Source organism: Pocillopora damicornis, chromosome 11 (genome assembly GCF_964200805.1).
Source record: "Pocillopora damicornis chromosome 11, jaPocDami1.2, whole genome shotgun sequence".
NCBI lineage: Eukaryota > Metazoa > Cnidaria > Anthozoa > Scleractinia > Pocilloporidae > Pocillopora > Pocillopora damicornis.
This window is the reverse complement of record NC_142680.1, coordinates 2,753,034-2,779,698: the sequence shown is the minus strand read 5'-3', so window position 1 is coordinate 2,779,698 and position 26,665 is coordinate 2,753,034. Positions and strand designations below refer to the sequence as shown.

General features: G+C 38.7%; 3 protein-coding genes and 1 long non-coding RNA gene across 8 annotated transcripts; 3 read left to right on the top strand and 1 right to left on the bottom strand.

Moving 5' to 3' along the window:
- Window positions 1-679: 679 nt before the first annotated feature.
- LOC113674161 (uncharacterized) lies at window positions 680-7,935 on the bottom strand. Of its 5 annotated transcripts, none has more exons than XM_089187717.1 (4): window positions 7,494-7,935; window positions 6,904-6,973; window positions 2,943-3,421; window positions 680-2,440 (listed from the first exon to the last, which is right to left on the bottom strand). In XM_089187717.1, exons 2-4 carry the CDS (start codon window positions 6,920-6,922, stop codon window positions 1,673-1,675), a joined length of 1,266 nt encoding a protein of 421 aa, XP_089043843.1. In that variant the 5' UTR covers window positions 6,923-6,973; window positions 7,494-7,935; the 3' UTR covers window positions 680-1,672. The 5 variants fall into 5 exon arrangements, with proteins under 5 accessions (XP_089043843.1, XP_089043846.1, XP_089043844.1 ...); XM_089187720.1 differs by having other exon boundaries at window positions 2,943-3,274; window positions 7,494-7,926; XM_089187718.1 differs by lacking the exon at window positions 7,494-7,935 and having other exon boundaries at window positions 6,904-7,199.
- Window positions 3,553-7,359, top strand: LOC149037050 (uncharacterized). Its single transcript, XR_016181168.1, has 2 exons — window positions 3,553-4,485; window positions 6,405-7,359. It is a non-coding gene; the product is annotated as an uncharacterized LOC149037050 (long non-coding RNA).
- Window positions 7,936-11,164: 3,229 nt separating the features above from the next.
- Window positions 11,165-20,630, top strand: LOC149037049 (uncharacterized). Its single transcript, XM_089188386.1, has 11 exons — window positions 11,165-11,279; window positions 13,164-13,183; window positions 13,636-13,992; window positions 15,326-15,472; window positions 15,585-15,907; window positions 16,777-16,918; window positions 17,370-17,674; window positions 18,351-18,492; window positions 19,005-19,309; window positions 19,581-19,722; window positions 20,257-20,630. The coding sequence occupies exons 1-11, from the start codon at window positions 11,236-11,238 to the stop codon at window positions 20,628-20,630; spliced, it is 2,301 nt and encodes a 766-aa protein (XP_089044512.1). The 5' UTR covers window positions 11,165-11,235.
- Window positions 20,631-21,235: 605 nt separating this feature from the next.
- On the top strand, window positions 21,236-26,499 carry LOC113674132 (lactadherin-like). The gene is made up of 8 exons (XM_027190606.2): window positions 21,236-21,349; window positions 21,571-21,752; window positions 22,294-22,437; window positions 22,825-22,966; window positions 23,606-23,928; window positions 24,549-24,696; window positions 25,132-25,460; window positions 26,277-26,499. Exons 1-8 carry the CDS (start codon window positions 21,325-21,327, stop codon window positions 26,451-26,453), a joined length of 1,470 nt encoding a protein of 489 aa, XP_027046407.2. The 5' UTR covers window positions 21,236-21,324; the 3' UTR covers window positions 26,454-26,499.
- Window positions 26,500-26,665: the final 166 nt, after the last annotated feature.

Below are 26,665 nucleotides of genomic sequence, written 5' to 3'. Positions count from 1 at the left end.
AGGCTCTGGAGACGAGCAAAACTCTATCCAGTCCCTCGGGCATAATGCGCACGCATGATCTGTTCTTTTTTGTTTGCAGCAATCACTTTTTTGTTTGCAGCAATCACTTTTTTGTTTGCAGCAATCACTTTTTTGTTTGCAGCAATCACTTTTTTGTTTGCAGCATTCGCTTTTTTGTTTGCAGCGTTCACTTTTTTGTTTGCAGCGTTTCTTTTTCTTTGCAGCGAGTCCCTTGTGGGCGATCACTTTTTTGTTTGCAGCATTCACTTTTTTGTTTGCAGCATTCACTTTTTTGTTTGCAGCGTTTCTTTTTCTTTGCAGCGAGTCCCTTGTGGGCTATCGTATATAATAGCTGCTAACAGCTTTTGTAAATAGCGAATGACTGGTTAGATCTGAAGGGTTTTTAAATTATTTGAAGTCATAGATATATTTAGTTTTCAAATCCGTTAGAAGCAGATGGTTATCATCATTAAGTAGCGCCTTCGATCATTATTGGAGTCTAGCAAAGTTGATCCGCAGAAACTTCCTACCATATTGGTGAAAACATCTCGCACTAGCATTGTTTTATGATAGCAATACGTTATTTCAGTTAGTATAGTGTCATCTGAGAGTGGAAATATTTCTTATCAGTAAAAGGAAAGTAGAACTACTCTGGCCCTCCAATATCCATTCAAACCAATTTCTCTCCAGTTATTTAATGAGAACTAATTTCAATTTTTTATAGAGCACGTACGGAAGGACTCCATGACGCGAACATCTAGACATAAACTGAAGAGTTGCTTTTTTAAGTAAATGGTATGCTGACTTTGTTTTATTTTATTGTAAAAGTTTCATGCCGCGGTCTGAGGCGTTGGGAATGGTTAATGCCGCTTTCAGCGTCGAGTAAACAGGCCGGACTCCTCTGTTGACGGGAAAGAAGAACCCACTAAAATTTCCCTTGCTCTCAACATGAGGCTTTGTAGCTCAGCTCAGTTGGTAGTAACGCCCAACTATAGTATCTGGGAGGGTAAGGGGGGGAGGGGGGGTTCGAAGTTGGAATTTTGATAGGCTTCTTTTCTGAAATTGCCTAAATTGTAGTTTACCCTTCAAGGATCATATATTGACTTGAATTTCATCCGAGGTAAATTTTTGATTATTTAATTCAAATTGTGGAGTTGTAAATCGAGGGAAGCTGGGTCTGTAAACAGAAACAGACGCAGTCATAGAGGCTACTTGCTATTCGTGGAAAAGAAATCACAACAGCCCATCAGAACAAAGGAAAATCTCATAAGGAGCCAATGAAATCTCAAGGTAAAAATGGGCCTACTGTCTGAAGGGCGGGAAAACGCGAGAAACCTAGTCTCGATTGGTTCAAGTTTTGCATCTGATTGGTTGAGAGGGTGGCATGAGTTTTCTAGACCAATCACAGCAGAGTTAGTGCAATCTCGAGTAACTTGCGACACTCCATTACAAATTGCTCTTACGAACATAAGACATGATTAACACCTCTTCCAAGCCTAGCAGAACGCGATGTTAATGGTATGCACTACATCTGAGTTTCCTCCTCTAGTTTAATGTTAAATGAATCCGTTTTAGAAGGACGATTTTGGTTATGTGACACAAGACGGAGTCATTCGGCGGTCAGATCGATGCAGTTTCTCTTCTTTATGCTAATCTTTTTCTGCTGCTGATCTCATTGTGTACCACGCCACATTCCTTCACCGGGTGTCCATCGTGGGTTTGTTATACACGGTCTCAAATCAAACTGATACATTCCAGCAACTTTAGAGATGTTAAACACGTTAGGAAAATGGCACGTCTCCGTTATACGAGTTAATTTTGGAAGTTTTAAAATACGACGCCTATCAGCGCTGTTGCGCCCAAACTTTTTTATCATTTCTGGTGAGCTTCCGTGCACTCCAAGGAAATTGTCACAAACCTGTGGTAAATTATTGAATTTGTCTAGTTTTCTTGCTGGCGGGTAGTGGTGAAGCCTTCCATCGTGAAATTCTATCAAGCTCTTCTTACTGCCATACAAAGTACTGAGCCAAACTGCAATTTGTTGATCGCTATGTGGATGGCATAAAATGGTTTGTGGATCTTGAGAGAGGAACTGCTCTATAACGTCCGAAGAAAATATTATCCACGCTTCATCGACATAAATGATGTCTTTAAATGAGCAGTGATATGAACCCCAAACTAGTGATTTTTTCGGTCTGTGGTACAACTCCGATTTAAGTTTTTCCAAGCATAAAAAGTAGTCGTCATCCATGTGTAACATAAATTTGAATTCATATTTTGCTTTCGCCCACATTATCTGGTACAAGAAGCGTATTCCAAAAATTCTTGTTTCTTCAAATGGCATAAACTCGATATCCCTGTGAATCTTCTGCTCCGTGGAGAGATTTTTCTGTAGCTCTTTAGTCAACTGGAGACCATCGGTGAAGAACTTGCACATGACCTGAAAAGCAAACAAAAGCACAGAAAGGAAGGAGGAAAAGGAATAATGATAAATACAAAGCTGAGTATGGCCTCATCTGCGATTTACCTTCCCTTTCGACCATTACTACTTCCTGCGCTCGTGACCCCTTTGGTCAGCGTTTCGATTTGCGACGCTTGTCAAAGGAACAGCGGACGCTGGAAGCGATAACTATGGAATCTCAACGCGTAACAAATCGATGATCTATTATGCGCAAACCTTGATCTAGTGCAGCAAAGTCATGCCACTGTTTACCGGCACGCTGTTGTTACCTTCAGTGAGTAGCGTCTCAAAGAGAGAGACAGTCCCATAGGTCACTTCATGCAAATAAGGCCGTGATATGCTGAAATCGTCTAAGCATGCTCACGAATAACTTGGATATCGCGAAGACTTAACCTGCTTTTGTGTTTCTCTGGCTAAGTGTACTGAATTCTCCTTCCAACTGAAAGGAGATAATTTTTTTGCATGGCCTTTTAGAACTCACCTCGGCTCCATCGCAGTTTTTCCACCACGTTGCTCTGATTGCTTCTCTTCTGTCAAATCTCGAAGGAGCCGTGGTAACAATCAACAATAACAGAACAGAGACTTTGTTATCGACTTCTTGCAAACTGCTCATATTCAACATGGAATGCGCCACTGATGGCCATTTATCTCCAAGGGCAGAGGTTTGCCTTTGTTCATTCAACACTTTGCCTTTTGACGCGTTGTAAAACATGTCGATGAGGGGTTGTAATCGATTGTAACCTCTGGTCGTTCGTGGTATAGTATGTTTCAGGCTGGTCGATGCATAGGCTAGTCGTGGCCAAGAGTTATAGTCTATGACGGAAAAGCTTACTATCAGAAGAATTGCAAATGTGAAAATAAATCCTGCGATGATCCGAGAACGGGACCACGGATTGTTAACTGAGAACATTCTGTATTGTGTTGCGGTCATGGTTCTGAGCACCAAGCGCCAACACTTACCTGAAACAAATGATGAGAAACCTTCAATTGGTTTAAAGTGTATTAAGAGATATGGGCCCAGTTATTCGAAAGCCGATTAGCACTAACTCAGGGTTAAGAGTTAATCTGGGTTTCTGTATTTCTTTCTTCACAAGCCTTTTTCAGATAATTTCCTCTATTCATTTTAGGGCATCCAAGCATCAAGTTGTAGACAAAAAGAATATTCTTTGAAAGCTTTCCTAGGTTATCTTAAGTTAGATTTGAACAACCCAGCCATGATTTGCTACGTGATTCGTGTATAACTGAAAATAGAGGGAGGGGAGGGGGCTGAAACGAGCATCCCCTTCATTGGATAATCACCATATGCGTCAGAAATCGAGAGAAGCCCCGGCAGATTGAGACACTCGGGTCTTGTTTTATAGGCAGAGAAAATTGAAAACTCATTAAAAGTGTTAGAAAGCACGTAACATACAGCCTTAGGTTTTGATTCTTTCAAAGCTGTCAAAGAGAGTGTTCTGATGGCAAGTTCAAACACTGTCCTGAGATACATCCTTTCCGCTGAATACAGCGACATCGATCGGTTACCAAACCTCTCCGCACGAGTCATGTTCGGAGCACGAAGATCCATACGAGGCACGAAGTATCACGAGTGAAAAGAAGTGGCTAGGCCGACATTACTTAATTTAAGCGGTTTTCATCTCGAAAGACGTGATCCTATATTTATCGATTGTCAATCAACCAGAACGACTCACGCTACAACTGTAACAGTAGTTTTAATGGGAATACAGTTAACTAAAACTCCTCTGCTTTCTGAGCGATTAGGTTTTTTCTGATTCTCTTTTCCCTCTTTTTGGTTCGCTGTATTAAAAACCATTTACACTGTTACAGTCATCAAGGTAATCAGGCCTATGACACGCTAAAGAACATAACAGCTAACCAAATATTGCATATTTAGAGAAAGATTTTTCTTCGTCTGGTCACGAACGTGGGACAAAGAAAAAATTCTGAGTTCCCATGAGGAACCGAACCCAAACCTTCAGATTCCACGCTACGATGCTCTACCACTGAGCCACAGAGACTTTATGGTGAGCAAAGTGCATTACGAAGTTCATATTAAAACTTAATACTTCCATCATTCATCTTCTATTTAAACTATCGCATATTTGTTCACTATTTCCACATCGCCGATTCATCACCTGAGTACCAGCGTACCTACAGTTCTCTCTGACCTTGAAAATATAATCTTTTATATCAAATTGTAGTTTAAATGATCGAAGTAATTTGAAATTTTAAAAGCTTAGTCTGACGCTATTTAATCGGTTGAACAGAAGAAAACTCTTTCATTTGACCCTAAATTCGGACTGCCATCTTAATCAGTCTTATTACTCTCAATCTTTGATGAAACTATAAGGATAAAAGAGTGAAAATGATAAATGACATACGTACCCAAAATGCACGAAATGAAAGCTTATCTTGTTCAGCATTTTTCAAATCAACGGCCTCAGGTACTATGACTGTGCACGAGAGCGAAAGTTCGTTCGGCTTGAAATAAATGTTGACCTTCTGCCAGAGCCAATATTCCTTGAGGCATGATGTGTTATTGTGATATATTATCATACACTTGTGTCCGGTCCTGAGGGAAACAGTTTCTTTCTAGACATAGTTTGATGCTACTCTAGTTGAAAGATTTAATGAATGTAACCGAGAAGTTACAATTTATAGACCCAACGTTTCGACACTCCTGTCTAGTGCCTTCATCAGAGGTGATCTAATCGCCGTTTTCCTGAGAGTCTCAACGTTCCCCTCGACTTTTTCGAGACTCGAGTGGAAAATAAAACTGTTTCCCGAGGGACCAGACCGTAAGTGCTTTGTTATAATTGCAAAGGACAAGCTTAGTAAATAGACAAAAAACGAGCTTCTATAATAGTATAATAAGATACTGCAAAGTTCAACTTTTTGTGTGATCCATTCGTCTCTCTGCAATCGGAAAAGAACTCAACATATGGGGAAGACAAAAGCGAATCTGATGATCGCCTTTGTAAAGTCCTAACAGGAAATGTATCAGCAAGTTTGACTGTCTGATCTACGGAATGTTTGTTGTTTGGGACACCAAGCCTTCGCTGAACACCCAAACTGTCACGATTCGCGCCAAACTCTTCACCTGACACTTAATTGTTATTTGTTCTTTCATCTTTGGGAACAACAGCCACAGGGGCGAAACAATTTATCCACTGTTTGAATACTATATTTGTTTTCACTTATCAATTTTTACTCTTTACTAACTTGGTGATGAGGTGAAGCAATGTCAAAACGTCATCAAAAATATGTTACGAACGGTTTTTACAAGTTTTTCGAAGTTTCAATAGTATTAAAATAACTTTCTAGCGTTCAACTTTGCAATTAGTTCGATGTTTATAATAGTACAACTTCATTCTTTGTAAACACCACAGGTGTACCTTTGAAGAATCGTATTTTGGGAGTTCTTCTGCTCCACCAGTTTTTCGACTTTTGCTTTCGATAATGTAGAAAAAGCCTCAGCCAGATGTCGCTTCATTCTGTTATCAATAATAAGCCTTAATCACGCTCCGATCACGAGCAAAAACCGTGACCATTTCTTTTCGAATACCATTAATTTTATGCAGGGTCTTGTGATAGCTAATCGGCCAATCACAATCGTCTTTAGAGCAAGAAAAACCGAAGTCGAAATCGCGTGTTTTACTATGTATAAGTGTGGGTTCTATTTATATCTTGGCAGGAAACTGGAAGTCGACGGTCAATATACTACACAAAAGACTCTTTGGGATGCGCAATTTTTTCACGATTGAACAACGTTGAAACAAAAAAAAAGTTTTGAATTATTATTGATAGAAGCTGTAGAGTCTTGCTGCAATATTCACTTAAGCTAACCTTCGTAATCAGCTTATTTTCTATGTGTGGCAGGATCAACACAATGTACAGAAAAAAAAACTGTAGTATGAACATAATTCTTTTATTTTCTCCGCAGTCCTCAGGCGGATTGGAATTACATTATATTCGCTTAAAGCTGAAACTCTTAACGGTGGCCAACTTATATTATCTACTCGGATGATAGAATCATATTATCTTGGAATTTACTTCTGGTTGGGTATGAGTTAGTAATGATCTAGTGGAAGCTTCAACTACTGTAACATTATAAAGAAGCAAAAGAAAGGCACTTTTTCCAATTCGATTCCCGGAGAGCAGTGGAGAAAAATATGAGCAGGTAGTAAAACCTGCACTATATTTCAATCATATGATTTGCTCCAATCTTATAAGCTGGAAAAATGGATGAAAAGCTTACTAGATTTTAGGGATGGGTAACAATAGACCGCAAATCAATAAGACTGATAACCAACATGGTAGAACTTTTAAACCCAATAGTTGGATCCAGTCAATGGAGGATAAACTGCACTCTCCGTCTTTCTGTACATAATTCTAGACTGTGAGAGATTACTTAATTTTTAGAAAAAAGGAAAATTACTCACCGAATGTTGAAGTCTTCATGCTAACAGATGCATCCAAATTGTTGAATATCAGTTGTCGAAATTTATGTAACTGGGAAACGGAAGAGCTGTATTAAACTAACTGGATTCATAATAAAACTAACCACTGGAATATAACTATTTGTTATTAGAATTGATGCTTGAAAAGCTTGGTAGATTTTAGGGATGGGTAACAATAAACTGCAAATCAATAAGATTGATAACCAACATGGTAGAACTGGATCCAGTCAGTCGAGGATATACTGCACTCTCTGTCTTTCTGTACATAATTCTCAACTGGAAGAGCCCGTATTAAACTAGCTGGATTCATAATAAAACTAACAACTGGAATATAACTATTTGTTATTAGAATGATCCGAAAATAATCATGATCATTCGGTAACCAATAGGTCTTAGAATTGCCTTTTTTAGAAATTTGAATAAAGCGCATGAATTTAAGAAGTCGTATCTGTCTTGAAATAATTTTAGGTTTCCAACTAAATGGTATTTTCATTAATTAATTATTCGATCCTTTTAACCCCATAGTTTCGTTCCAAAAGGGAGAAGTAATTATGTTGAAGTATGTAGTTCACCTTAACCAGATCGAAAACGTGGCCCTAAAAATGCCTTTCTCTTCAATAGTCTCGCGCTTCTCGCTTGCGAACAAATGGTAATGAGCCAGACCAGTAAACGTACGTGTCCCTTTTTCTTTCCTTTTTTTTTTCCAAAGATGAAAAATGTGTTAACTTATGTCAATTCAAAGTGAATGCACTTATTGTAGCTTGAAATCATGAGTACCTTTTTATTTATAGAGTGCCTTCGTTTTGAGATGAAAGATCGTTACTCTGTTTGAAGAGCTGGCATGAATATTAATCAGTACGTTTTCCAGTCAGCCATGAGCGATGTAATTTTGTGCTTAGATTCAAGCACTCCGCTAGACAGCCAGATCCTTATCATAATAGTTAACTTTTGTTCAGTCTTTCAAACATCTTTAAACGATCGACCAATTTCGCGGAATTTCCGCGACGTGCCTCACATCAGAGGCGCAACCGAATGACTAACGAAAAATGTTTAATTTAAGAAAATGTGTTGCTGGCAGTAAGAAGATTTAATGCTGACATCTTGAGAGTAAAATAAAGTTTAACTTAGAACATGACATCTGAGGCGCTAATGAACCGACATAAACATTACAACACGAAAGTTACAAACTTTACTTTAGTTTTGTGTCCATTGAAGTGAATTAAAATCACCCTTGAGTTTAAAGTGTTGTTTCTATACAGCTGAATTCTCAACAGTTTGCTCTTTTAAAATGCTGTTAAATTGTAGTCGGAAATATTCTTTGTTCCCCTATTTGATTTAGTTGTATTCAAGTTTGTAGCAAACTTTGTTCAGCTTGCTCTCCGTTGTCGTGAGGAAAAAGTGTTGTACAGCTTAAGATTGTTCCCGGGCTGTTAGTATTAAAAAGAGAGAATTAATGGTACTGGATACATTTTGTAAAAGTGTGTTGTGATGTAACAGTATAATATTTAGAATTATTGTATACTAACACAGTGGGTAACGTTGAAGGCGTGCTCTGATTGGCTACTTAAACTTGGAATATCCTTTGCTATTCACCCCCAAGTAGCGGCTCTTACTTGGTGTAGAAGACACAGTATACGTCACAATAGAATTTCATCACAACCGGAAATAAGAAAGCAAAGAAAACAATAGTGTAACGTATACTGTGTCTTCTACACTAAATAAGAGCCCAAGCAGCGCGCACAGGTTTTGCGCTCAAAAATATTGTAAACATGACAGGAATAAATTAGTGAGATTTTTTTTTTGCTATATTGTTTCACAGTGTTAGTTTATACTGAAACAACTGTTTATTTTTTCCTCGATAACAAACTTTTCCCATGAATCTGTCATGAGCTTAAAGTGATTGAAACTACCTTTGTTTTTCCAAATATTGCAAAATAAATTTTTGTCGAGCGAAAACTGCTTAAAAATGGCACAATTTGCCAAGCTCGTCTTTTCAAAAAACTTTTGTTTGAGGAATTTTTATTACTAAGTATATTTAGATCAATCCTCTAAGACAACAAAACACATAAGTTTTTTATACTGAAAATTATTTTCAGTTTGACAAGGACATTTTGATGGCTCTAAATTAGCAAATTTTGATCTCGGCTCTGCGCAAAATTAAAGTCCAACTTCTTCCCCATGAAGTTTTATTCAGACCAGCTAACACAAGATAGAGAAGTATGTCGAATTTGTATGTATTTTTCTAGATGAGGAAGTATATTTTGGTTTTTTAAATGATGTTTTATCGTATTATAAAATGTAAATAAGCTTTACAGTGCCCAATTTACGCGCAGAACATTTTTGTGCATTATGGAATTTACATAAATGTGCTGGCTGGCTGTGCTGGAAATTCGAAGAAACTACAACATATTTTTACATTTCCGCATTCCCCCAACTTATTTTAGCTAGCCTGAAGAAAAACTTTTGGGGAAAAAAGTTCCAGAATTTCGCGCTGAGCCGAGATTAAAAGTTGCTGTCGTACTGCCGTGGCAGCAGCTGCAAAGTAGGTGTCAAACTGAACACTAATTTTCGTTAAAAAAAAAACCTTTAAAAAAAAAGCTTACGTGCGTTCCGCATTCTTTCCCAGCGACACCTCTGCGCGTTTTTCTTGATATGGAAGACAACCAGAAAGAAAACGTAGGTTTATTAACAGCCTCGTTGTCGTGCATGGCATTGTAAGCTTAACTCGAGTCTTCATGGGAACTATGAGTTTTTTATCGAAAGTTCAATTTGTTACGCTCTATTTTATTATTTCTTATGTTCTAAGTTATCATTGTCCACTACTGAGCTGAAACAAATCCGATTCGGCTGAATCCTTCATATCTCCTTTTTTCGTATAAGTTCACAGCAAGTTACAAACACCTTGAGTCCGCGTCCATGTTTCGTCATGGAGTAAAGAATGCCGGCAAGATCAACTCAAGAAGTTTTATTTATAACAGCACTGAGCTCTGTCTTGAAACCTTAACTTTAATTTTCATATTCTTGATTGGATTATTTCGTTTTGTTGCTCGTTTTTATCCAGGAGAAGTAAGCAAAACATTTATTCACAAATAAATGTTATCAAAATTTTTATTTAGTGTTCTACCTGTTTAAGAGTTCTACTGATATCTAAACAGTTTTTTATTTGCTCTTCTCTTAAAGACGAACGTAAACGCGATTTTGGTGCATCTTAAAAATAATAAAAAACATTTCTAAACTCCTCAAAGAAAAGTGAAGTGATTATGGCTGTAAGCCATCGATTCCTCCATCGCTGGTGTTTTTCCTGTATTTTTGTTTTGCTTTTTTGTTTCTGCTTTCTTGGTTTTGCTTTTTTGTTTTTGCTTTTGTCGAACGAGCACGTTTTTTGAGTGACTCTTTAAAGTAATGTATCTTTTTTTTATTTGCTAGGAATTTATTAGATATTTGTTTTGTCAAGTGGGAAAAATCTAATAAGTTCAGACCCTATTTTTTGTGTAAAAACGTTGACAGGCTTAGAAATCTAGACAACTGCTAAACAGGTTTGCTTTTATATATCACATGTTGGCCTCTAGGTAAAAGCTGAAAATAAACGAAAAACTTCGAAAATTAAGAAATGTTAGAGATAAAAGTTACGCTTTTTATCTTAAGTATTATTACGTAAACTCGCAATTTTTATCTTTCTCTCCGGTGGACTAAACATTCTGATAGACTTGTGATGTCACAAATGAAGTAGTAACGTAACTGACTGCGCAGCAGTAGGCCTCCTTGGAACATGGTGCTTCTGCCACGAGGAGGTCTCAGCTTACACAGGATTCAACAAAGATCACCCCACTTTTCTTAAGACAAACGAAAAAAAAATTTGCTTGACACTTTTTTTTGTTCACCTGCTTTTCCTTTTGTAATCTTGTAACCGATTAATAATCGAAGATCACAAGAGGGTACGGTATTTAGCGTGCGTGTTTTCCTGTACGTGGACGCTCAGATTTGCCTATATTGTTTTTATTTTAGCATTTTGAAAGGAAAAATAACTTTTTTCTAGGGGTAAGAACAGCCATTGTGAACACTTGCGATCTACAGTCTTGTTGTTTGTGTCAAATCACGAACAATTATCTCTTGTTGTGATACCAAACGTGTTTTAAAGCAGCAACAAATCGACAAACGCTATTACAGAGTGTTTTCCAAAGCAACGAGATGAATAATTAAACTTGAACAAAACTTTAAGTTTAAGGGTTCGAAAATTATTCAAAAGGCTTTGTCGTTGCGACCTAGCCTCGAAGAGCTGAGACAAGAGACGGTTTTTACCGTCCTCTGTTGAGAATGCTACTACGAGGACCACTTCCCGGCTTATTGCTGTTTATATTGTAAGTACTTAATCCAACTTTAAATAGTATATAAGCCTTTATTAGTTGAATCGTCTATTTAAAACGATATTTAACAGACCTAACTCTTTACTGGCGCCATATTGAGTTATCTAGGTAGTCCATCAAATTTTAAAAGCAAAATTGCACAATTGTGGTAGTGAAAAATGTCTCTAAACACCAAGTCAAATATGTGAAAATTGAGGGAATTGTACGAAACGCGCCCAAATTTTTGTGTTCCTAGTTATATTCTAAGTTTACATTTGTTCCCTGTGATCAAAAGTAAAACACTCTTAGCTTTAAAAAGTAACACTCTTGGACCAGCTTTTAAATTGAAACAGTCTTTATTTCTTTCAAGCGCCAGTCACTTTGTGAATCTTGAGCACCATAGTAGTCCTCGGGTTTTACCGAAAACGTCATTATTTTAATGGTATTCAATTTGTTCCATGTTTAATAAAACGGATCACCTAGTTTTGGTTAAAGAAATACTTAAATTACTGATTCATTGATTAAACATGGCTAGTGAGGGGAATTCACAAAAATTAACCTTGGAAATAGCAGAGTTTAACCTGATGTATTACGCGAGAAAATTGTCACCATTGTAACATCGTGATTTTTATAACATAATAACACTCCAAGGCAATGGTAGGAAAATTATGGAACACCCCTTGGTTACATTTTTTTCTTTAAATTCTTTAAAGAAAGACATCTTTTCTTCTCTCATCCGACGGTATAGCTCCCTCACGGGGCACCAATATGATATCCAAATATAGAAACGCCTCTTTAACACGTTCCCCTGAAAAAATTTGAAATTGATCATCTTGAATTTTTGCTCACTAAAAGTTTTGTTATCTTGAATCTGAAGTTTTTGTTACAAGAGAGGTAATAACTTTTAAATCAAGATTCTGAACTAATAGTTCCGAAGGATTACATTTTAAAAAAAGGAAATCTTGAAATCTTGACTTAGCTTTTATTGATTTGTTTATTGATTTGAGTACCCATAAAATGGTTCATTTTCTTCCCCTAAAACTTCTTTCAAGATGTTTTTCTTGTACCTTTAGTTTCTTTCGAAATCATTGGATAAGTAGAACGAGTATTTATGTTACTGAGGAATGAAAGGCTCAATAGTTTTTAAAAACAGCGATAGCACCAGTCAACTTTATGAAAATAAAAATTAAAGTGCATTGCACGAAATCTTCCCATTTTGGTGCCTTATGTTTATGATACTGCTTGGAGTGAATTATGTTTCGTTAAATAGTTGGCTAAGTTGGAATGATCTTACAAAATACTGTATTGACGTCTTTAAAGGGTTAATTTGCCAGCGCGTGTCCCGAAATACCTGTTGCTCATATGGTTCTTGGTGTCCCGCGGTGTCTTTATTAGTTATTCATATCAACGGTATTTCCTTTTTGAGTTCGACAATTACGCTCATCGTAAAATTATCTTTTCTTATCCTGACCAAATCTTTGTATAGTACATAAAATCATACTGTTGTTCATACTTGTAACGGGTCAGAATCATTACATAACTCTACAACGTTGCAACGTTTACCAAGTTATTGCGACCATATTTTCGTGGCTCAGCGGTACTTGGTCTTACTGTCGGGGCTCTGTCATGGTACATAACCGGGTTCCATATTCTTACCTAATTAGGTCCCTTTTGTTGCATAATCAGGTTCCATTCTGTCATATAACTCGGTTCCATTTTGTAACGCATCTGAGTTCCTTTGTATGATCACTTGACATGTACAGTACTGTAGTTGTGAAACAGAGAGATTCGTCTATCGTTTTGCAATTTTTTTCCTTACAGAAACTAAACTTGGAGATCTTTTAAGTTGGTTAAGAAGTATCTTGTTAATGTAACATTTCTTTTCTTTTTTCATTTTAGGTACTGGAATGCCGCAGAAAGTATGTATTATTGACATCACTTCTTGGAGTTTCTATCTTTTGTGTCACACAAAGCATATCACCGACCAATCACATTTGATCTCAACACTGAGCATTGACGGGGCCATAGTTGTGTTCGTTAGTGTTCACACTAGAAACTCTTTGACTGTCACCCAACCCCCCCTCCCTCCCTCCCTTCACATACTTTTCTCCTTTCTTGGGTATCTCAGGCCGCGGTATGAAGTATTTTGGGGGGTATGTGATGTACCCCTTGTCACATCGACATCTGTTTGTTGTAACACTATCAGATCGTTATTTCTCTGATATACCTGAATTGTATTGACTTAAAATTTTTGACCGATCTTTCTGCACCATAATGTTTATTTCTGATAAATTGTTAAATTCTAAGGGTTGGTGTCCATTTGAGAGACTAGCTGATTTTGTTTTCTAATGCAATATTTGGCGATTTCTAGCCAGCCCACCCGGATGTGTAAACTTCAATTTCGAAAGGGGAAATCTTTACGGATGGACAAAGTCAGGTACTGCGTTTAATTACCAGCCAACATATGGTGACAACCCCACGGCTCGTCGCAGAAGACAGCCCTCAAAGCATCAGGGGAATTATTGGATTGGCACATATGAGAAGCGCCCCAATTCTCGGAGCCGAGCGGGTGCTATACAAGGGGACCGCCCCACCGGAACTTTGAGCTCCACCCGGTTCCGTATCATAGGGAATTACATTGATTTCCTGATCGGCGGAGGTTGCAATATTAATTATGCCAGGGCAGAGCTTGTCATTGATGGGCGAGGAGTTGTGCTTCGTACCACAGGTCAGTATACGCGCGTGGTTTTCGTCTACAGTCACAAATACACGATTTTCATTGTCACCAGAGAGTTGTACATGGTTGTCACCAAGTTACTCCTAGTCTGTACTCGAGTTCAGTAGCCCACCCGGCCAGAGCTTATCCCGGTTTCTTTAGCTAATACGAGTATCACTACACCCCTTTTGATAGGATGCCAGTCCATCGTAAGGTTACGCCCTCTTTTTTTTTTTCATTACGCTTCCCTTACGCTTCCCTTGGTGCCTATTTATACGCCTGGGTGGAGAGATGCACCGAGAGAGTTGACTGTTTTTCCCAAAAATACTTTATTTATAAAAACGCATAAATACGACGGATTGTAGAAGGTACGAAAGATCTCGCGGCTTTTTAGCGAAAATTAAATAACAAAATCATCTTCTCTACTAGTCATTAAATCATTCATACGGATATGTAATATTCCGATTCGCCCCTTAACATTCCCAGTGTATCTCAAGCAATTTTATTCCTCTTCACTAACTAGTCGTAGGTTTTACAGACAGCTAATCATATTGATGATTATTATCATTATTGTCCTTTATTACACCCATTTTGAAATCACTGGTGGTCCCTGTAATCTGATTGGCTCGAATTGGTGCGATTTATTCACGAATCGCACCATTTTTTGCTTTAAATCGCATCTTTTTCCCAGCCAATGAGAAGGCTACACTAAAAACAAAACCAAGCAGATTTCAAGGCTTGTTTAAAGTAACCAATCAAATCGCAGGAAAATGTAAGACAAAGTTTCATGTGGCAAATTTGGCAACTATTGTTTCCAAAACTCTTATCCCTCCCCCCCCCCCCCAAAAAAAGGATGAATTTAATTTCAAACCGGCTTAGTACTGCATCAATAAAATATTTGAACTGACCAAGTCCTGTATTTGGGCAATTTCAAAATGGATGCAATAACCTGGTGATTGAACCTCGTGTCGTGCAATCATACTTGTGATTTCAAATCCCACGAATGTTTTCAGCCCCAATTGCACTCCACTCAGTTCAGTTACCATCATAAATCATCTGGCTCGTCTACGAATGTCTTAAAACGTTTTTATGCTCAAGCTAGCTTACATTTCGTCTTGCTCGTTAGATGTTCTCTGATATAGTTCGCATATATTCTTATATGTTCTTATATGATAAATGCAATCACAGTGACCTCATGTGAGAATGCGTCTGCCACCATACCTTCTCAATGTCATTGAAAAGCTAATACAACCTTTGATTTAGAGTATCACACCTTTGTTCGCAACAAGCTTGAGGTAAAATATAAATTTAACATTCTTGTAAATTCTTATTTTTCTGACTACAGGACGTTGCAAAGAAACCATGCAACGGAAGCGATGGAATGTACGCCAATACATCGGAAGAACGGGCTTTGTGCGTCTTGTGGATTATGGCTCAGGTGGCTGGGGACATATCAATTTTGATGACCTACGAGGCAATATCAAATGCGAGAGTAAGTAGCAATTGATTGTTTAAAACAGTGGATGCGAAACCCGATGAAAACTTTTAATACCTCTGACGGTATACTTTATTTTGGCCAAACGTTACAATCTCACTTTCTTTAGAACCCTGCAAGAACCCTCTTGGAATGCAGAATCGCAGGATTCCTAACTATGCTATCACGGCCTCTTCTTCATGGGACAAAAATCACGGTCCCTATCTGGGACGCCTGCATTTCACCGCCCGTGGAAGGTACCAAGGAGCTTGGAGCTCACGGCATAACAATCATAATCAGTATTTTCAAGTGAACTTTCGTCGACCGACAAAGATTACAGCCGTCGCTACTCAAGGAAGACAAAATGCAAATCAATGGGTAGCACAGTACCGACTCTCATACAGTCAAGATGGGTTGTCATGGGTTTTTTATAAGCTGAGAGATGGTATTAAGGTATGGGTAATGTAGTGTTTGTATCCGTAGTGAACCGAAGTAGTCATGCATAGTTAAAACATTTTTTACATCACACCTTCGCTCTCTGCAAAGATAAAGTCCTTGTGTACAGTAGCTTCCAGTGCACAAAGGGATATACAATAGTATGCTCTCAGGAGACAAATTTTTTCCCAAGAATTATTTACACGCCTTACGGAAGATTAATTAGTGACTGTCATATTTCACTGTTAATTGGGGTGATCATCTTAACAAGCTTAAGCAGTAAATATTCGCGCAACGTAAAAAGGAAGATGCTTTGTTTTTTGAGCGAAATAAAATATGAGACCACTGTTGGAATACATGGTTCATCATTTAACACGTAGATAAAAAAACATTATAAATGTCTTAAATGGCCTTACGCGTTTTCGACTACTGTGCCAAAAGACCGTACGTCGTGTAACGTTATTCTTGTGTGCCCGCGTTGATGAAGCAGCAGACGATGGAAAGTGACTGGCTTAACCTTTTCACTCCTAAGAGTGATAAAAACGGAGTTTCACCATACAATTCCGATACATTTTTGGGAGGAAGGGACTTGAGAAAAAAGAAACATATCAATTGGTCGATATTGTCTAATTAAACGCCAAATTATCAGAGCTAAGATTATACGAAATGTATAGCAGACAGTGAAGAGAATTGAAATATAGATCTCAAGGAGTAAAATGGGGAAAAAGGAGGATCCTTGGACCACTAGTATTATCATCTAACGGAACTATCCCGCAAAAGAAAGAGGCATGCTTTAGAAAATTTACCATCAACTTAGCGATTTGCCGGTCTTACTTCGGACTAAACTATGAGTTTTGTTACAGCTCTTTGTCTTTATTTTTTCTCAGTATTTCTCAGCTAACAAAGACAGAAACACTGTGGTGACCAATACACTCAGTACACCAATCAGAGCACGATTCATCAGGATTATCCCCTGGGGATGGCGCAGCCATATCTCCATGAGGACAGAGTTTTATGGATGTTATGTTGGTGGGATATTCTGAGTTTTTATTAATCTTAACAATGAATACATAAAATACAAAATGGATTCCAATAGATCATTAATATAAACCAGTCAAAATGCCTGTATAATCCAGCCTATTATAGAGCATGAAACAGGCAGGCAAGGAGAGCAAGGTAATCACTTAATTTGTGGATAGTGACTTAGTATTAGCGGGAAAAAGTCAGAACGAGAGGAGAAATCCGCTGTCATCATCTGAGGGATAATGATGTCATGTCTTGGAGATGTGTTGGCGCTCTACTCTGATTTTTTTAGCATGTGACACTTCGCTTCATTTGTCAAACGTAATCGGGAGGTGTTTTCCTCGTTCAACTTCCTTTCGGCAAAATTCGCGCAAATTCTTGGTAGGATGTGCTTGTTTTAATGTTATTTATTTAATTACTGTTAACCTTTTGATTGTTGTCCTATGTTGCTTTGCAGACCAATGCCGCATGCCTCTTGGTGCAGAAGACGGCCGCCTGGTCCCAGGTTCTTTCTCGGCCTCTACTTACTATAATCATTATCTGGCACCATGGCACGGTCGCTTAAATCACCGCTGGTCATGGAGCGCACGTTACCGCAGGCACGGTCAATGGATGCAGATTTCTTTTGGAGGAAGTGCAACAGTGAAGGGAATCGCGTCACAAGGCAGACAGGACGCTAACCAATGGGTAACGCAGTACACACTTGGTCGCAGTACAGATGGCATGAAATTTTATCCATACCACGAGGGACGAGGAACAATGGTAAAAGAGATAGAGATTATTGTTACGATTTAATTTTTTCAGACTAATCCTTCACTGAATCCGTGCTTTTACTGGACCATATCATAGTATGCAAATGTTCTAGTGCTGCACGTAGCAGGAAGTATGGGCAGATATTAGAATATAGTTCATTTCACGATGAACTTGCATTTTTTTTCGCTCTTGTTCAGATTCAAATTCGAAAATAGGAGTATCATTAAAGTGTATGATTGAGTACAGAGAAAGCAGACATTCCCGTCGAAGCAGAGGAGAAAGAAATTCGCGTTCATGTTTTTTTTTCAAAGTGTTTCCTGTAGTACACATGGAAACAAAGAGGAGAACAAATAGAGGAGCAAGGAAGCTTCCCTCATTTTAATCCTTTAACTCCCATGAGTGACCAAGACAGAATTTCGCCTTATAACATCGATACAATAACAAGCAAACAATTGATGGGAACAAAGAAATATAAAAATTAGGGGATTATTAGTTGTTTCAATACCAAATTTTCCGCACCAACACCATGGGAGCCTTAAGGCTGACAGTGAGGAGGAGTACAAATGAGATCTTGAGAGTTAAAGATAAATGAAGAAAGTTATTTATTTTTGTATGAGTCATTTGAAACAACTCTAGCCAAGCAATTTGTGCATTTATTTATTTCTATTTCTTTCCTTGTTTTTAGATGTTTAGGGGAAACATGAATCGCTTTGGAATCGTTTTTCACCTCATCAACAGACCGTTTGTGGCGAGTCACGTTCGTTTTTATCCTCGTGGATGGTACAGCTGGATTTCAATGAGGGTCGAAGTCTATGGATGTTCCACAAGTAAAGTTCTTTCTACTTTTTAGCCACATTACACTATATTCAAAAACTTTTGAGGATTCGAGTGTACACCGAGAAAAGCGAATTTCCATGTTTAAATAATGACAAAAAAAAGCAAATCAGGAAGTAAGATGCCAAGCAACAGTACTCAGCGACAGCCATGATTTATCGCTTGCGGGGGAGGGGAGGGGGGGTCGGAGGGAATGGAGGGAGACCAGTCGTCGCCAAAAAGGAAAAAAAAAGGGGTACTATAGAAAATTGACTACCGACTAACTGCCGATGAGGGGGGAAGGGGGGTCACAAGAACATTACAGAGCCTTATGGGGGGGAGGGCAGGTAAATTTTATCGTGACTCGACGAAAATCCTCCGACCATCCCCTCCCCTCCTTCCGCGAAAAATAATGAGTGGTCTTTTAGATCAACTAGATTAACGTTTATCCCTAAATTCTTTTACACCAGCCATGATTGAATGATCATGATAAATCCAAAGCTTATTGCAGCATTCTTCCTTTCAGTCGGTCTCTGTAATGGTGTTCTCGGTCTTCAAAATGGCCGTCTAAAGAACAAGCAAATCACAGCATCCTCTTCGTGGCCAGGCCTTTACACTTGGCGCGCGAGACTGCATCACAGTCAGGCATGGTGCGCACGGTATAACAATCACAATCAGTGGCTCAAATTTGACTTCCTTCGGCCCACAAAAGTGACAGGAATCGCCTTACAGGGGAGGTCTAATGTGCACCAGTGGGTAACTCGGTTCCTTTTTCACTCAAGTCTGGATAATGTGCATTGGAATGTGTACAGATACAAGAATAATGATAAAGTGAGTATTTACGGTTACATAGGTTTTGCTTTTCTCTTTTTTTAACTCAAAGTGAAAGCTAATGTCGTATCCGGATCCTCCCGTTCAACTGTAACTGAAATAGCCGTGGGAGGTCTGGGTACGAGACAAGGTAAAAGCAACACTGGAACTGAGTGGCCCACAAGGCGCCGGAGCTAATCCCGGTTTTCTTAGCAGTGAGGGACCAATTACTATTCCTTAATGAAAGTGTATGGTGAATTTATTAATTCATCCGTTACGTTTAATGTCTCAGTACTTTCCTGGAAGCCGCGATAAAGATTCAGTGGTGACGCAGCCAATAAACCCAGCAATCATTGCAAGATTTGTGAAAATACAACCACGTGGCTGGCGGAGTCATATTTGTATGAGAGTCGAATTTTACGGCTGTCCAGCAGGTAAATAGATATTTAACGTAGTTAAGTATGGATGTTGTAATTCTTATGGCAATAGTTTCTTCTCTCAGCTCTAAGAATTGCAAAAGACATAACAAAGTATGTGACAATATGGGTATTTTTTCCATTGATTTTTCTTTGTCTCTTTTTTATGAGCTCTAAGAGATGGCTGTCCGGTTTAAATCACTGGCAGAACTACTTACCCCTTTATATCTCCCATGAGTGTCGAAGAAATAATCTCTCCTCACACTATCAAAATAATATCAAGCAGACAAGTGACGAGATTAAAGAAAAAAATTTCAACGAGGGGATTATTAGTCGATCCAATACCTATTTCTCTGAACTAACATCATAAGAATTTTATGGCAGATAGTAAGGAGAATTGCTAATGAGATAAGGTTAAATTGATTAAATCGATTGAAACAAAACCCCGCAAAGTAAAAGGGAGAAGCTAGCGTTTGCTCGTGAACCATTTCCATAAAGATATTTACCAGCATGGGTATAAACTATAACTTTAAAGTATTGCTCCTTTTGCAGATCGTTGCTTCGTACCTCTCGGAATGCAAGATGGCCGCATTACAAAATCCCGCCTTCGCGCATCTTCCATGTACAACTGGTACTATGGACCATACAATGCCAGGCTACAAGCGCGAAACTATGGCTCCACACGAGGAGGTTGGATCGCCAAGATAAGAAACACTCAGCAATGGATTCAGGTTGATTTGGAAAAACCCTCTACACTAAAAGGCGTCGCTACCCAGGGTCGCTATGACGCAAATCAATATGTAAAGTCGTACCTCATCACTTACAGTGGAAATGGAAGGCGCTTTTATCCGTACAAAGAAGGGAGCCGGACGAGGGTAATATGCTACTATCATCACTGTTCGTTTTCTATCTGCAGTATTCAGTAACGTTCAAAATATGAGCTACTCTCGATGTAATAAAAAAATATATATTTTTTCCGTGGTTAAGAAGTTTTAACCCTTTACGCTCTAACATTAGGATTCATATTCTCCACACTTTCTCTTTACAAGGAAGATTTTTTTGACAACAAGGAGCTTCTTAAATTGGTGATAGTTTCCTTTATTCTTATTACTTTTACATTTGATTCAATTGATTATTCATTAATAATAATTATTGATAATTATTAATTATTAATAATTATTACTAATAATAATTATTAATAATTATTATTAATAATTATTATTAATAATTATTAATTATTATTAATTAACATTAATACTTTAAGGAGAAGTTAATAGCTAGTCACTCGTAGGGGGTAAAAGGACTGAAGAGGAACAAGCTTTTATATTCATTTGCTTGGTTTGTGACGCCTAGGTTGAATTGATCGAAATAGCCTTTTGTTCTTGAAATAAAAAACCATGGTTTTGATCTTTCAGTACTTTTCAGAGTCTCATTAGTGTCTTCAGGTCTTTGCTAACGTCAGTCATCTTATTGGTCAAATATATTGTCATACATTGTTTATAGATGTTTAGTGGCAATAGTGACAGATACCACGTGGTCCTGCATCGCTTTGTAAAACCATTCAGGGCACGGTATGTACGACTGCATCCGAAATCCTGGTACGGGTACATATCTTTGAGAATGGAACTGTACGGCTGTAGACACGGTGAGTGTGGCACCTACAGAGAGTTCATTCACCTTTTTACACCCTAACATTAGTATGCATATTCTTCATACTGTTTTCTATACATTCCCTAAAGAGTCGACGAGGAGAATTTGCTTAACAATCAAGAGCTTCTTTACCGTTTTATCGTTTCCTTTACACCCGTTTGAAAGATTTCCCTCTGGCTTAATTATTGCTGTGTTTGACGCCATTTTCCACTTTAGGTCCTCTGTGTAACCGACCGATGGGAATGCAGAGTGGTCGTATTCACAATAGCAAAATCACTGCCTCGTCTAATTGGGACCCATTCCATGCCGCGTTTCGCGCCAGATTGCATCATGGTAAAGCTGGACGCTTCATTGGAGCATGGAGTGCGAAAACTAACAATCGTTATCAATTTCTGCAGGTGAATACTAAAAAAAAAAATTTATTGTCAAATAAATAAAAAGCTTGTTGTAAGTATATGATTCATGGTTGAGTCAAGTAAAACGCTATTTTATCCAATGAATGTTATACATACAAACGTAACTAGCCATGAAGATTGTATGGTGTTAGCACATATCAGGCTCGCTAAATGCTTCGTGACAATTGTTCCGACGAACGTGGAAGGACATTAAATATTTCCTTCCTGGCTTTGCACACAATGTTGTCGCACAAACTCGGCCAATCCGTAAGATAGGGACTAAATTCCACTCATCAAATCGACTCACCCCGAATAAGCCGGTTATTGGTCAGAGTGACCTATGCAAGAGGCTCTTAGATTGATTGAGTTATTGCCTAGCTTAGTGGGCGCTTGGCTGGAAACAGCGTCATTTTAAAAGCGCATGGTTTTTCATTTATTTTTTCCCGCTCATACTGGAACATGCGCCCTCCGTACTCAATCGTTTGGCACGCTGCTTAAGAAGTTATTCAGTTGTTGGATAAATGTTTTTTTTATTTTAAAATAGGTGGATTTTTCAAGAGCTGCTCTCATCGTCAGAGTCGCAACTCAGGGGCGACAGGACTACAGACAGTGGGTCACACAATATTATTTGAGATACTCATTAGACGGAATTCACTTCGTTGACTACAAGCAACGTCACACTAGAAAGGTAGATATTTATAATCAAAGATCGAGCAATTTTCAATTGATTGTCGAAAGTAATCCGCAATTGCTTTGGTTTTGCTTAAATTTGTTCTGCGGGTGGTCTGAGAGTTATTGCACGGGAAAATTTAAAAGAAGACTTGAAGGATTTAAATCCACGATCCACTCGGTATAAAGCTACTTACATGTCTTGTTAAGGTCTGAAGTTTCTAAAGAAATTCTTTACGAATTGCAGAAGTCGCTCAGGCGTGTTAACACCCATTAAACTGGATCTTAGCCGAGAACGCGCCTAAATTGCCTTCGGGACGACGTTCTTTTAGTATATCTTTAGGCTGAGCAGTGATGGTGTCCTGTTCCCAAGTGCCTGATGTGTTATGCCCTTTGTTTGTCTTAGTATTTCCCAGGAAATCGCGATCAGAACACGGTTGTATCACACGCGCTGGTACCCAATATAAGAACGAGGATTATCCGTATTGTGCCCTGGCATTGGTATGGGCACATCTCCATGCGAGCAGAGTTTTATGGATGCCTTACAGGTTTGTTATGAATATGAAAGCGATTTTCGCGGTAATAAACACTTTCAAGCAGTAGAGAAAATCACACAGAGTGTATAACTGAGTATAGAAGTCTGGCTACAAGACTGACTTGCTCAGCTACCGAAGCTTATCCCAGTTTCTGTGGCATAGAGTGACTTAGCCTGCAGAATAGGCAGACACGTGCGAGAGGCGTCCGTGAAAGGCGAGTCACACGCGAGACAGAGAACTTTGATTCTCGTGTACGACTCTTTTCCGCACTCACATCTCCTGCTTGTCTAAGCTCTCTCATAAACAATGAAATGACTCCCGCAGGCCACGTTACCCATGAGTATTACGTTTATTTTTCTTTACATGTCATTGACATTCATTATGTAACTCGGTCGATCGAGGCTCTGTGGAACGCAATGGCCTGATCAGGGGTTGCACTGATTAAGACATGTAGTTGAGACCAAAATTATTTTGCGTGCGGTTTTAAATTAAGTCATAAACGCTACTGTCACTAGGTCTTGTGGAACAAGGCTCACTATGGAGTTCTGAAGTTTTGCAGAAAATTAGAGTTTTTGTAAAAGAACAGTCATTCACAGATAACCAATATCGAGAGACTCATTTTAACTGCATATTTCTTTCGTTCTTTTAAAGATCATTGTAAGATGCCTCTTGGTGTGGAAGACTATCGTATCCCTTCTGGCTCACTTCAAGCATCATCTTCCTGGAACTACAACCATGGTCCAGATCGCGCGCGAATCAACTTTCCTTCGGGACATAGTCGGTCAGGGGCCTGGGTTGCGAGAGGCAGAAACACAAATCAGTGGCTACAGGTGGAACTGGATCGACCGGCCAAAGTTACAGGCGTGGCTACTCAGGGTCGGCATGATGGCCACCAATGGGTTACCAGTTACATTGTGTCTTACAGTTTAGATGGAAAGTCGTTTAAGGCGTATCTTGAATTTGGTAGAACCAAGGTTGGTAATTATTTCTATGTAAAAGTCCTTTCTCGACTCTTTTCAAAATCTATCTGGGGAATAAAATGAAATACATTGCGACAACTGAATACCATTCCTACTATAAATTGAAAAAAAGTTGAGAATGTCTGTTGTAAGGTTACAGACGATTCCGGTATTCAGATTTCTCTAGATTTCGTCGTCAGTTTGTTTTCTAGCTTTTTCAAAGTTTATCAGAGTTGAAAAAAGATTAAGAGAGATTAAGTCAAAATAGCGGAATTGTCTGCCAAGTGGTAAAAACAGTGTCTTCCGATATTTTTTGGTTGACCTTTAAAGTAAGCAGATTCACTGCATGACTTAATGACCTTTAATTATTCTTTTGCTGGAAGTTAATACTGGAATAAGTAATTCCTGCTTTTTGAACTCGCCAGCTGAGCGGTAGGCTACCGCTTAAAACTAGAAACAGGATTTTAAAACAGATACGGCATCTTTCAGTGTAAATTTTCTCAAGTCTTATAGTAGTGTGAGAAAAATGTCACTTTCGAGGATGTTTTTGCAACTTTCCAAGTTGCAAGTTGTATCCCAGTTGCATATTTCTTCAATTTTTTCGTACATGAAATGTTCTATACACCGATTCGCAGGTATTCAGCGGAAACTTCGATCGCTACACGATCGTGATACACGAACTTGCTCCTCCGATCAGAGCCAAATTTGTCCGATTTTATCCGAAGTCGTTCCGAGGCGGCATCGCCATGAGGGTAGAGGTTTTTGGCTGCTATTATGGGGGAGGTAAGGATATCTTTGTGACAGGTGCAGTTTTATGAGTATACGAGGGAACATATTTGGTTGGTTCTTGAGTTAAAAGAAATTGGGTTTGGCTATCATCATAAAATTTTGCCTGTTTTTAGTGTACAAGAGTTTCAATAAGCTCCTTCTCTAGGCAAGCTTTGTCTATCTTCCTGTTACATCTCTGCATGAGTATTGTGGTCAAGATTTTGGTCAAAAGCCCAGGGATTGATTGACAAGCTGTAAACTAAAGCGTTCGAAGTAACCATTGCAAAGCAGAGGCTCGATTTCGATAGCGAACGTTAAGAATTTCTTTTTCCTCTTCTGTGGACATGCCATCGGATGAAAAACATTGTCTTTCACTACAGAAGATTCGTCGTCGTTGATTTGTTTATCAGCTCAATTAATTTAATGGTTTATTTTCCCATTTGTCAACAGCTCGTTTCTGTACCAATCCAGTCGGAATGCAAAATGGGAAGATCAAAAATGGCCAAATCACCGCCTCCTCAATGTACAATCAGTTCCACGCACCGTGGCTTGCCAGGCTCCACCGCGCCAAACATGGCCGCTACATTGGCTCTTGGTCATCAAGACACAACAATCACAATCAGTGGCTACAAGTTGACCTGGGAAAGACCATGAAAGTGACTGGTATCAATACTCAGGGACGACAGGACCTCCATCAGTGGGTGACTGCTTATTATGTGTTCTACAGCTTGGATGGAATGTACTTTGCTAAAGTGAAGCACTGGTGGAATTATGTGAAGGTTGGTGACTGACGTTGTACAGCTCTGTTTCGTTCTGTTTTAGCTCACCGCACAGAGGAATCTACTTGCGGGTAAATGTTTGTGCGCGTTTACATGAATAAAGACGTTTAGGCGAGTCAAACCCTTGTCGAGAGCCGAGTTGAATGGTGGAAATTTTTTTGTTCTTTTTCTTATGAAAAAATTGTCATACGTTACCCACTGACTCATGTCGGTTTTAAAAACTGACCACTTGTGTTTGCGAGTTTTTTCCAATTTTAGGTTTTTGATTATCATTAGCTCTTTCGGATAATTCAATCCGAAATCGTGTGAGGAGCCTTCAGTGGAGCTTGGTCAAAATGTTATCAAGGTTTATGATTTGGTCAGCTTTCCATATATATTCTTGCATGGGCGATAGACTTCACTTCACTTCAAAGTTTAACCCGTAAACCCTAATATCAGTATGCATATTCTCCATACTATTCTCCATACATTTCCTAAGGTGCTGACAAGGAGAATTTTCTTAACAATCAAGAGCTTCTGTAGTCTTTGATCATTTCCTTTATTCTTATAACCTTTATATGTGATTTAGGGGTGATACTGTAATGAGAAGTTAGAAACAATGCAAGTCACTCTAATTGGTCAAAGAGTTAAATTGGCACAGACAAAAATTGTCCAAATATCTTGAAACTGAGAACTAGAAAGGATTCATCAGTGGTAACAGAATACCTACGCACTCCATGCCGAAGTAGACAAGGGAATGACCTACCTAAGTATAATGATATAACCTTACCACACCTGTAAAAAAATTCATGGATTTTTTTAATGTTTCTTTCGCAGCAATTCCCAGGCAACTACGACAGATATTCTCTACGTACGCACGCTTTCAGGCCAGCTATTTACACCCGCTTCGTTCGTATCCAACCACGAGGCTGGAGATCACATATTTCCATGAGGATGGAGCTGTACGGATGTCCGTGGAGTAAGTGGGGCTCTCTACACTTTAAAGAACTATAGGAAGCTATTTTCGAGAACCCTCCCTTAAACCCTCTTTCAATCCAGCATAACTAGAACCGTAGACGGAAAGCTGAATGAAAAAGTCAAACCTTAACTTAACTTGTGGTCGGTGTAAGTGTAGACATAACTTCGCTTTCTGTGGTGATTTTTTGACGATGATTTCTCCTTCCAAGCTTTTCTAAGCTAAAAAGAAGTATTAAACTTCTCTTGAG